Source organism: Cherax quadricarinatus, chromosome 11, assembly GCF_038502225.1.
Source record: "Cherax quadricarinatus isolate ZL_2023a chromosome 11, ASM3850222v1, whole genome shotgun sequence".
Classification (NCBI taxonomy): Eukaryota; Metazoa; Arthropoda; class Malacostraca; order Decapoda; family Parastacidae; genus Cherax; species Cherax quadricarinatus.
In genome coordinates, this window is record NC_091302.1 from 2,877,503 (window position 1) to 2,890,595 (window position 13,093).

The 13,093-nt window shown below is 41.4% G+C and overlaps 1 protein-coding gene across 1 annotated transcript in view; it reads right to left on the bottom strand.

Moving 5' to 3' along the window:
* LOC128687667 (cadherin-99C) overlaps nucleotides 1-13,093 on the bottom strand; it is a 302,830-nt gene that overhangs the window by 44,154 nt on the left and 245,583 nt on the right. Inside the window, exon 23 of the mRNA XM_053775248.2 lies at nucleotides 7,920-8,068. Within this exon, the coding sequence (XP_053631223.2) occupies nucleotides 7,920-8,068 (149 nt within the window). The remainder of the gene's footprint in view (nucleotides 1-7,919; nucleotides 8,069-13,093) is intronic.

A 13,093-nucleotide genomic window follows, 5' to 3' on the forward strand; every position in this document is an offset into this window, starting at 1 on the left:
AAGAAAGAAAATCCCCAAAAAGAAAATACTTTCATCATCATCATTCAGCACTTTCACCTCACTCATACATAATCACTTGTTTTTGCAGAGGCACCCAGATACAACAGTTTAGAAGCATATATAAAGATATATAACATAGCCCTCCAAACTGCCAATATCCCAAAACCCTCCTTTAACCCTCTGACTGTTGCAAGCCCCTTTCTGAAACTGTCATTCTATGTTGCAAATTTTTTGGAAAAAAAAAATTATTTTTTCTCATGAAATGATAGAGAATCTTTTCCCGATGGTAAAGACACCAAAAGTACGAAATTTGGTCAAAACTCACGGAATTACGCTCCCGCGAAGTTAGCAGTCTCGGCGACATATATGCATCGGCGATTTTGCCAAATTTGAGCCCTGTTTTTGGCCAATTCTGTTGTTCCAGTTGACCAAACTCATAGCTATTTCTTTTGAACTCCAATTTTTCTATCAATTGAGTACAAGAAACCACCCATTTACCGATTTGAACTATCCAATAAAGTGGTCAGAAATTGGCAATTTGGCCAATTTCATGCAAATTAAAAAAGATGCCAATTTCAAAATAGGGTCCAGAATAAACAATGTAGACATTCTTGCCATTAAAATAACATATCTTCTGTTCATTAGTCATATCTCTAGGCCCCTCTTATATTACTAATTCTTTCTATTTTGATTTTTTATTCATACAAAAAATACAAAATTTACTGTTATGCAGACTACTGCATTATTGTAAAAATGGTATAAATAATATCAGTGCACTAGTGAAAGAATATCAGACTCCCCAGCTGACGTGTATTGGACGTGTGGTTGATGTCCTTACTCCTGAACATTGGTAAAAATCAAACATTTCTGCTACTTCGAGCTCAATTTCAAGGTCGTTTTCATCGTGAAACTAATCAAAATCATCTCTATTTCTGCAATATGTTTTCCATTTTATCACGTAAGACCATGAAAACGAGAATACAACGATAAATACTATACGAAAATACACCTCAAAGTCAGCGTTTTAATCCAAAAAACAGTTTTTTTTTTTCTCATTATGCACTGCGTGCTGCAGGATTTTTTTTTATGTGGTGCACACTGACCACACAGACCCATTCTCTCACATGTGGGCCTACCAGCTTTCTCCTGCTTGATTTGAAGCCGCTAGAATTATTGAGTACAGTGGTCCCTCAATTATCGTCCTTAATCCGTTCCTGGAAGTTGGACTATTATCGAAATAGACGATTTTCGAATCAATTTTCCCCATAAGAAATAATGTAAATACAATTAATCCGTTCCTGACACCCAGAAGTATTAAAACAAAAAATTTTTTTAAATGAAATATAGATGTAGTACATAAACAATACAATGGGACATGATGAATGAAACATTAACAGCATAACACTTACCTTTATTGGTGATTCTTCTTAGTGTATTGAAGACTGGAGGAGGAAATCCCCACTAGCATTAGCACAGAACATTAGTGTCAGCCTGTTTTTCATAGGCTTGTGTCCTGGCAGTGCCTTTTCTTCCTGAGTAATGTAGGTCCTCTTTGGTATTTTCTTCCAAAAGAGGCCTGTTTCGTCACAATTGAACGCTTGTTCAGGTTTCAGTCCTTCAGCCTCTATGTACTCCTTGAATTCCTGCACATATTTTTCAGCAGCTTTTTGGTCCGAACTGGCAGCCTCACCATGCCTTATCACACTGTGTATGCCAGTATGCTTCTTAAATCTCTCAAACTAGCCTTTGCTGGCATTAAAATTCACTCACATCACCACTAGTTGCAGGCACTTTCTTTACCAAATCGTCATGCAACTGCCTAGCCTTTTCACAAATAAGCGACATCATAAGACTATCTCCTGCTAATTGTTTCTCGTTTATCCACACCAATAATAACTTCTCAACATCTTCGAGTACTGGTGACCTCATTTTTGTCAGCATATTTACCCCCTTTTGCAACAACAGCTTCCTTGATTTCTTTTTCTTTGGCTATGATGGAAGATATGGTTGTATGGGATTTGTTATACATCCTGGCCAGTTCGCCCACACGTACGCCACTTTCATATTGTTCAATGATATTTTTCTTAAATTCAATCGTATTTCTCACCTTCTTTACCAAAGGCCTGGCACTAGGAGCTTTCTTTGGAGCCATGGTAGCTTATTTAGCGCTTGCAAGCACTAAAATGAATGGAATACAGTGGACCCCCGCTTAACGATCACCTCCCAAAGCGACCAATTACATAAGTGTATTTATGTAAGTGCGTCTGTACGTGTATGTTTGGGGGTCTGAAATGGATTAATCTACTTCACAATATTCCTTATGGGAACAAATTCGGTCAGTACTGGCACCTGAACATACTTCTGGAATGAAAAAATATAGTTAACCGGGGGTCCACTGTACAGTGGACCCCCGGTTAACGTTGGCATCGCATAGTGTTAAATCCGCACAGCGATACATTTTATCGATAAAATTTTGCCTCGCAAAGTGTTAAAAAATTCGCTCAACGCGATTCATCCGAGACACGTCTGTGCGGCCTGAGCCAGCCTCACTTGTTCTGCCAGTGGCATTGTTTACAAGCCAGCCTCCGCAGTAACATTCAAGCATACAAACGGAACATTTCGTATTATTATAGCCATTTTATAGTGATTTCACCTGAAAAATAAGTGACCATAGGCCCCAAGAAAGCTTCTAGTGCTAACCCTGCAGTAAAAAGGGTGAGAAATACTATCATACCACAGTCAGCTGCTGCTGCACCACGGTCAGCTGTTGCTGGACCAGTCAGCTGTTGCTGGATCAGTCAGCTGCTGCTGCACCACAATCAGCTGTTGCTGGACCAGTCAGCTGTTGCTGGATCAGTCAGCTGCTGCTGCACCACGATCAGCTGTTGCTGGACCAGTCAGCTGTTGCTGGATCAGTCAGCTGCTGCTGCACCACGGTCAGCTGTTGCTGGACCAGTCAGCTGTTGCTGCACCACAGCTGCTGCTGCACCATGGTCAGCTGTTGCTGCACCACAGCTGCTGCTGCACCATGGTCAGCTGTTGCTGCACTACAGCTGCTGCTGCATCATGGTCAGCTGTTGCTGCATCACAGCTGCTACTGCACCATGGTCAGCTGTTGCTGCACCACAGTCAGCTGTTGTTGTTGCTGCACCACCATCAGCTGTATTACTCGAAGATGTGGAGAGTGTGTTGTTGGTGTGGCTTAATGTGAAACAATTACCGAGAAACGATTAACCCCGGAGGGTTAGCCACCCAGGATAATCCAAGAAAGTCAGTGCATCATCGAGGACTGTAACTTATTTCCATTGGGGTCCTTAATCTTGTCCCCCAGGATGCGACCCACAACAGTTGACTAACACCCAGGTGAACAGGAAAAAATGCCTGGAACTAGTGCTCATATTGGTGAGGTTAATGGGGAGGATGTGGAAGAGTTGGTGGAGGAGGACAATGAAGAACTAACCATCTTCAACAGTAAGAGGCCACACCTGAGGAAACTGCTCCGGAGGAGGGGATAGAGAAATTGAAGAAGTTGCCTACTTCAAAGATTAAGGAAATGTGTGCAATGTGGCTTAAAGTGCAAACCTTTTTTGATGAAAATCACCCTCACACAGCTATTGCAAGCCGTGCTGGTGACTATTACACTGACAATGTTGTGAAACACTTTAGGAAAGTCATAAAGGAACGAGAGGTACAGGCCTCTATGGACAGATATGTTGTGCGACAGAGGTCCAGTGACTCTGAAGCTGGTCCTAGTGGCATTAAAAGAAGAAGGGAAGTAACCCCGGAAAAGGACTTGACACCTCAAGTCCTAATGGAAGGGGATTCCCCTTCTAAACACTAAGACCATCCACAGTCTCCCCTCCTCCCATCCTATCAATCATCACCAGATCTTCAATAAAGGTAAGTGTCATGTAACTGTGCAAGTCTTCTTCAGTTTGTATTAAAATTAATATTTCATGTGGTAAAAAAAATTTTTTTCGTACTTTTGGGTGTCTTGCACGGATTAATTTGATTTCCATTATTTCTTATGGGGAAAATTAATTCGCATAATGATAATTTCGCATAACAATGAGCTCTCAGGAACGGATTAATAGCGCTATGCGAGGGTCCACTGTATTATGAAATATTTCGCATGAACACGTGAGGGGACCGTCGCTCACTGGTAAACAATGGCACACTGGCTGGGAAGGGAGGCAGAGGCGGCTCAGAGCTGTGAGTACGCGTCCAGGATGAAGGACGATTAGCGAGTTAACAGACCATTTGCGAGCCAATGTTTAGACGAAATAATGCGACGATTTCTGAAATGGATGACTTTCAGGCCGGACGATTATTGAGGGACCACTGTATATATATACGTCCGAAACACTGGCTCGTAAGACGTATATATGTGACCAAAACAGTCAAAGGGTTAAAGTGCAGGCATTGTACCTCCCATTTCCAGTACTCAAGTCTAGCTATATAAAAATAACCGGTTTCCCTGAATTTTTTTTTTTTTTTTTTTTTTTCAACAAGTTGGTCGTCTCCCACCGAGGCAGGGTGACCCAAAAAAAAGAAAGAAAATCCCCAAAAAGAAAATACTTTCATCATCATTCAACACTTTCACCACACTCAAACATCATCACTGCTTTTGCAGAGGTGCCCAGAACACAACAGTTTAGAAGCATATACGTATAGAGATACACAACATATCCCTCCAAACTGCCAATATCCCAAACCACTCCTTTAAAGTGCAGGCATTGTACTTCCCATTTCCAGGACTCAAGTCCGACTATATGAAAATAACCGGTTTCCCTGAATCCCTTCACTAAATATTACCCTGCTCACACTCCAACAGATCGTCAGGTCCCAAGTATCATTCGTCTCCATTCACTCCTATCTAACACGCTCATGCACGCTTGCTGGAAGTCCAAGCCCCTCGCCCACAAAACCTCCTTTACCCCCTCTTTCCAACCCTTTCGAGGACGACCCCTACCCCTCTTTCCTTCCCCTATAGATTTATAAGCTTTCCATGTCATTCTACTTTGATCCATTCTCTCTAAATGACCAAACCACCTCAACAACCCCTCTTCTGCCCTCTGACTAATGCTTTCATTAACTCCACACCTTCTTCTAATTTCCACACTCCGAATTTTCTGCATAATATTTACACCACACATTGCCCTTAGACAGGACATCTCCACTGCCTCCAACCGTCTCCTCGCTGCTGCATTTACCACCCAAGCTTCACATCCATATAAGAGTGTTGGTACTACTATACTTTCATACATTCCCTTCTTTGCCTCCATAGATAACGTTTTTTGACTCCACATATACCTCAACGCACCACTCACCTTTTTTCCCTCATCAATTCTATGATTAACCTCATCCTTCATAAATCCATCCGCCGACACGTCAACTCCCAAGTATCTGAAAACATTCACTTCTTCCATACTCCTCCTCCCCAATTTGATATCCAATTTTTCTTTATCTAAATCATTTGATACCCTCATCACCTTACTCTTTTCTATGTTCACTTTCAACTTTCTACCTTTACACACATTCTCAAACTCATCCACTAACCTTTGCAATTTTTCTTTAGAATCTCCCATAAGCACAGTATCATCAGCAAAAAGTAACTGTGTCAATTCCCATTTTGAATTTGATTCCCCATAATTTAATCCCACCCCTCTCCCAAACACCCTAGCATTTACTTCTTTTACAACCCCATCTATAAATATATTAAACAACCATGGTGACATTACACATCCCTGTCTAAGACCTACTTTTACTGGGAAGTATTCTCCCTCTCTTCTACACACCCTAACCTGAGCCTCACTATCCTCATAAAAGCTCTTTACAGCATTTAGTAACTTACCACCTATTCCATAAACTTGTAACATCTGCCACATTGCTCCTCTATCCACTCTATCATATGCCTTTTCTAAATCCATAAATGCAATAAAAACTTCCCTACCTTTATCTAAATACTGTTCACATATATGCTTCAATGTAAACACTTGATCTACACATCCCCTACCCACTCTGAAGCCTCCTTGCTCATCTGCAATCCTACATTCTGTCTTACCTCTAATTCTTTCAATTATAACCCTACCGTATACTTTTCCTGGTATACTCAGTAAACTTATTCCTCTATAATTTTTACAATCTCTTTTGTCCCCTTTCCCTTTATATAAAGGGACTATACATGCTCTCTGCCAATCCTTAGGTACCTTTCCCTCTTTCATACATTTATTAAACAAAAGTACCAACCACTCCAACACTATATCCCCCCCTGCTTTTAACATTTCTGTCATGATCCCATCAGTTCCAGCTCCTTTACCCCCTGAATTCCTTCACTAAATATTACCCTGCTCACACTCCAACAGCTTGTCAGGTCCCAAAAACCATTCGTCTCCATTCACTCCTATCTAACACGCTCAAGCATGCTTGCTGGAAGTCCAAGCCCCTCACCCACAAAATCTCCTTTACCCTCTCCCTCCAACCTTTTCGAGAACGACCCCTGCCCTGCCTTCCTTCCCCTACAGATTTATACACTCCATGTCATTCTACTTTGATCCATTCTCTCTAAATGACCAAACCACTTCAACAACCCCTCTTCCGCCCTCTGACTAATACTTTTATTAACTCCACACCTTCTCCTAATTTCCATACTCCGAATTCTCTGCATAATATTTACACCACACACTGCCCTTAGACAGGATATCTCCACTGCCTCCAACCGCCTCCTCGCTGCAGCATTTACAACCCAAGCTTAATCACGGTGTGGACACATCTCTTCCTTTCCTAATAAAAGTTTCCAAATATTGCTTATATGTCTAATTTACAATTTGTCAGTACAGGAGGTTCCTGTTTGTATGGCTCCTATGTTCCATAGCCCCAGTGTGATATGTAAAAATCACTGGTGGGTGGAAAAGAGCATTTTTTCATTATCGAAGGCATCTAAAATGCTGATAATGTGTTTACACTATCATATATTAAGTGCTAAATACAGTTAGACATAAAAAACAGATGTAAAAGTAAAATAAACACACAGTACATATAATACTTATTTTAAAATACGTATAATACTTATTTTAAAAGTATCGAACATAATGAACAATGGCTCATTTGAAAGCCAATGAAAATCTGGAACACATGTAGGGTCCTCATGCATTACATGCCTTGTGTGATACAATCTTTTTTTTTAACACACTGGCCATCTTCTACCAAGGCAGGGTGATCAAAAAAGATAAACACTTTCACCATCATTAAACACTCTCACCATCATTCACACATAATCTGTCTTTGCAGAGGTGCCCAGATATGACAGTTTAGACATCGCTCCAAACAACCAATATCCCAAACCCCTCCTTCAAAGTGAGGATGCTGTACATTATTATTATAAATACAAAAGATACCCTGCTCACACTTGAACAGCACAAACTTTAAAAACCATTTGTCTCCATTCACTCTTCTCTAACACATTCATAGAAGCATCTTTTTATCCCCTCCTTCCAACCATTTCTGGAATGACTCATTTCCTTCCTACTTTCCACCCCAGATTTATACACCCTCTTTGTCAATCTATTCCTCTCTACATGCCCAATCCACCTCAACAACTTCTCCTCATCCCTCTGAATTAAATTACAGTATTGTTATTTTTTTAGCACATCGGCCCTTTCCCACAAAGGCAGGGTGACCCAGAAAAGAAGAAACGCTTGTATTATCATTCACGCCATCATTGTCTTGCCAGAGGCGAGCCTACACTACAGTTAAAAAACTGCAACATATCAACACCCCATCTTCAAATGATGCTATAAACCCATGTGGATCATTCAGCCCAAGAAGTAGTGAATCATCCTTCCACTAAACACAAGACAGATGTACTATCTAGTGTTACTCCTGCAGTTCTCTTGCTGGAACAATAATGACAACTTTACCTTTGCAATTCTGTTGTCAGTAACCAGTGGTGCTGAGGGGGCCTCCAAAGCCACTCTCAATGAATAATGCTGCACTGACTCAAAGTCAAGCGGTGATTTTAACATTAATCCACAGTGACGCTCAGATGTTACTTCTATGCCAAATCTTCCTGTAGGAAAATAATCTTTTTAAATACTACACCTTAATGAATACAACTCAATTTAATACAATTACAATACAATTTTAAATATTTTCACCTAAACATTAATTTCTAAGTACAGTGGAACCCCGGTTTTCATTTTTAACCCCTTCAGGGTCCAAGGCCAAAATCTGAAGTGGTGCTCCAGTGTCCAAGAAATTTTGAAAAAAAAAAAAAAATTATTTTTTCTTACAGAATTAAAGAGCATATTTTTGTGAAGGTAATAAGACAAAAAAAAAAATTCTGATCAGTACTTACCAAGATACAGTGCCAAGAAGTTTGTCAAAAATGATGTGGTGGCGGCAACATCGACGAATTCCACATACGCGCATTACATTATTTTGCGGTTTTTAATGTTTTTTCTTTTCTTTTCCAATTTTTTTCTATTCCTACTAACATTTGGGGCCTGAGAGACCAATACTGTATATAATGTATAAATATAATCTCACTGTATTGAACACAATAACCGCACTAAAGTTTATTATTGTTTACCACTGTTGTTTATTACAATAAACATGCACAAATCTTGTATAATACCAATGTTCTATCATATATTTACATATTTACAATCACTGGACATGGTTTTAGAACTGCTGGAGCTTGTGGAACTCCTTGAAACATGGCACCATGCACAGAGGCACCTTACATTCCTCACACATAAACCGAGTGTCTTTGCGTCTTTGTTGCCATCGTTTTGTTTGTGCACAGATGATGCATCTCTTCTGAGCAAATTTCTTCTGAGTTGAAGGAAGTTGTATTATGAAATGATCACCTTCCCTCCTCAAACGCTTGGATATATCCTGAGGAATTCGAGGACCGTGTTGTATAGCAGGTGTTCTTACCTGGTACTTCATTATGATTTGTCTGACAACAGACAAACAAAATTCACCATACGGTGGTCTGTTGCCAGTCTTTATTTGGTACATATTATATGCATTGAGCATTGAAATGTCCATGAGATGGAAGAAAAGTTTCATGTACCACTTGTAACTCTTACGAACACAGTCAACAAAACCAATCTGCATGTCACATTTGTCGACCAAGCGCATGTTTTGTGTATAATCAATCACTGTCACTGGTTTTCGAATACGTTCATTAGTCACTCGATCAACTTTGCCACTGTCTTGCATTTCATTACGGTGAATGGTTGTCAACAATGTGACATCTCGTTTGTTATGCCACTGTAATGCCATGATGTCATTGGCAGTAAACACCTGCACGTCATCACCACGAGCACCTGTGTTGAGCCTGGGCATATGTTTACGATTAGAACGCACTGTGCCACACACATCTGTCTTGTTCACTCGCATGAAATCACTGAGTAATGGGCTTGTGTACCAGTTATCGGTATATAATGTATGCCCCTTACCAAGATAAGGTGACATCATGTTTCTCACTACGTCACCTGAGATACCCAATAACATCTTGGTATCTTTCAATGTTTTACTACCCGTGTATACAACAATATCCAACACCAGGCCACTGTCACAGTCACAGAGTACAAACAGTTTTATACCAAAGCGTTTCCTCTTGCTCGGTATATACTGCTTGAATGACAGTCTACCTTTGAACAAAATCAAAGACTCGTCAATTACAAGATTCTTGAATGGATAAAAGTATATGCTGAACTTTTGTTTGAGATACATGAAAACATTTCTAATCTTGTATAACCTGTCACTTCTGTCAGGCCTGGTTTTGTCAGAGAAGTGCAACATACGTAAGAGTAAGATAAACCTGTTCACTGGTATGATTTCACTGAAGACCGGGGTAGAAATTAGCCGATCTGTGGACCAGTATGCTTTTATATTATGCTTATAGACGTGAGGCATAAGCATTATTGTTGCAAAAAGCAAATACATTTCTACAACAGTCGTCTCTTTCCACCTGTGTAGTCTTGACTGTGGTGATAAGATCGTATTTGCCATGGTGTACTCAAAATACTTATTACTTTCCCTGACAATACAGTGGACCCCCGGTTAACGATTTTAATCCGTGCAAGAGGGGTAATTGTTATGCGAAATAATCGTTATGTGAATGAATTTTCCCCATAAGAAATAATGGAAATAAAATTAATCCGTGCAAGACACCCAAAAGTATGAAAAAAATTTTTTTTTACCACATGAAATATTAATTTTAATACACACAAACTGAAAAAGGCATGCACACTTACATGACACTTACTTTTATTGAAGATCTGGTGATGATTGATGGGATGGGAGGAGGGGAGAGCATTATCTTCTTACTGTTTAGAAGGGGAATCCCCTTCCATTAGGACTTGAGGTAGCAAGTCCTTTTCTGGGGTTACTTCCCTTCTTCTTTTAATGCCACTAGGGCCAGCTTCAGAGTCACTGGACTTCTTTCGCACAAGATATCTGTCCATAGTGGCCTGTACCTCTCGTTCCTTTATCACTTCCCTAAAGTGTTTCACAACATTGTCAGTGTACAGGTTGCCAACACGGCTTGCAATAGCTGTGTGAGGGTGATTTTCATCCATGAAGGTTTGCACTTCAAGCCACTTTGCACAGATTTCCTTTATCTTTGTAGTAGGCAACTTCTTCAATTTCTCTCTCCCCTCCTCTGAACCAGTTTCCCCAGGTCTGGCCTCTTGCTCTTGAAGTTGATCTATCAGCTCATCAGTGGTTAGTTCTTCATTGTCCTCCTCCACCAACTCTTCCACATCCTCCCCACTAACCTCCAACCCCAAGGACTTTCCCAATGCCACAATGGATTCCTCAACTGGCATAATCCTCTCAGGGTTAGCCTCAAACCCTTCAAAATCCCTTTTGTCTACACATTCTGGCCACAGTTTCTTCCAAGCAGAGTTCAAGGTCCTCTTAGTCACTTCCTCCCAAGCCTTACCTATAAGGTTTACACAATTGAGGATATTAAAGTGATCTCTCCAAAACTCTCTTAGAGTCAGTTGAGTTTCTGAGGTCATTACAAAGCACCTTTCAAACAGAGCTTTTGTGTACAGTTTCTTGAAGTTGGAAATAACCTGCTGGTCCATGGGCTGCAGGAGAGGAGTGGTATTAGGAGGCAAAAACTTCACCTTAATGAAGCTCATGTCCCCATAAAGTCGCTCTGCCACGTCTGTAGGATGACCAGGGGCATTGTCTAACACCAGGAGGCACTTAAGTTCTAATTTCTTTTCAGTTAGGTAATCTTTCACATTGGGGGCAAATGCATGGTGTAACCAGTTATAGAAAAATTCCCTAGTGACCCATGCCTTACTGTTTGCCCTCCACAGCACACACAAATTATCCTTGAGGACATTCTTTTGCCTGAACGCTCTGGGAGTTTCAGAGTGATACACTAATAAAGGCTTCACTTTGCAATCACCAGTAGCATTGGCACACATGAGAAGAGTAAGCCTGTCTTTCATAGGCTTATGTCCTGGGAGTGCCTTTTCCTCCTGAGTAATGTAGGTCCTGCTTGGCATTTTCTTCCAGAACAGGCCTGTTTCATCACAATTAAACACTTGTTCAGGTTTCAGTCCTTCACTGTCTATGTACTCCTTGAATTCCTGCACATATTTTTCAGCTGCTTTGTGGTCCGAACTGGCAGCCTCACCATGCCTTATCACACTATGGATGCCACTACGCTTCTTAAATCTCTCAAACCAACCTTTGCTGGCCTTAAATTCACTCACATCATCACTAGTTGCAGGCATTTTTTTAATTAAATCCTCATGCAACTTCCTAGCCTTTTCACATATGATCGCTTGAGAGACGCTATCTCCTGCTAGCTGTTTTTCATTTATCCACACCAATAAGAGTCTCTCAACATCTTCCATCACTTGCGATCTTTGTTTCGAAAACACAGTTAAACCTTTGGCAAGAACAGCTTCCTTGATTGTCTTTTTGGTGCCCACAATAGTAGCGATGGTTGATTGGGGTTTCTTGTACAACTTGACTAGGTCGGCGATACGCACTCCACTTTCATACTTATCAATGATCTCTTTCTTCATTTCAATGGGAATTCTTACCCTTATTGGTGTACGGTTGGCACTAGAAGCTTTCTTGGGGCCCATGGTCACTTATTTTCCAGAAACAGCACCGAAAACACTGTAATAATACGAAATATTCCGAGTGTATGCTTGGATGTTACCGCGGAGGCTGGCTGGTAAACAATGGCACGGGCGGCACATGTGAGGCTGGCTGAGGGCGCACATTGGACGCGTCTCGGACGAAAATCGGTGAGCGGGTTTTTAATCGGTATGCGCGGCAAAAATTTTGCGATTAAAGTAAGCGGTATGCGAAATAATCGCTATGTGATGCCATCGTTATGCGGGGGTCCACTGTAATTTCCATCAATGGCTGGTCAAAGAATAATTCAAAGAATTCCAGTTCATTGGCCATGGTTCCAAGGGGACAAGTAGGTAGAATTCCACTTTGAGAGTCATCAAAGTGGTGAGGCTTGGGAACAAAATTGGGATTTTGCTGGCAATCCCACATACGGTTTGCTGGTGGATACTGGACATCATAGGCTGGTTGTACGGGTGGTTGTGGTTGTGGCGGGCTGGTGGCTAACGCTCCGCTTTGTCCTTGAACTGACGAGTCAGCAGCGTGGGTCCCAGCGTGGGTCCCAGCATGGGTCCCAGCGTGGCCTAGTGAGTCACGCATGGCGGTGCCACCACCATCACCACTAACACCATCCACTGATGCCTGTGGTCTATCCATGCCAAGTGTAGCCACATCATCCTCACTATCACTACCTAAAACTGGTGTTGGGCCACGGGATGTACTTCGGGATGTACTCCGGGATGTACTCCGTCCCCTGGGCACAGCATAGGGTACACTATCCGAGCGCATGCGGCGGCGAACATACCGACGCTTCACTGGTGAATATGATTCCTCACTATCACTACTCGAATGATCATCGAGCGCAATAAAATCACAGTCCACGTCACTATCATCATCATTATTGAAGTCAGAGGCCTGGCCACGCGAAAATATTAGTTTTCTCTTGCGATGAGGAACAACCGACCGTGAGTCA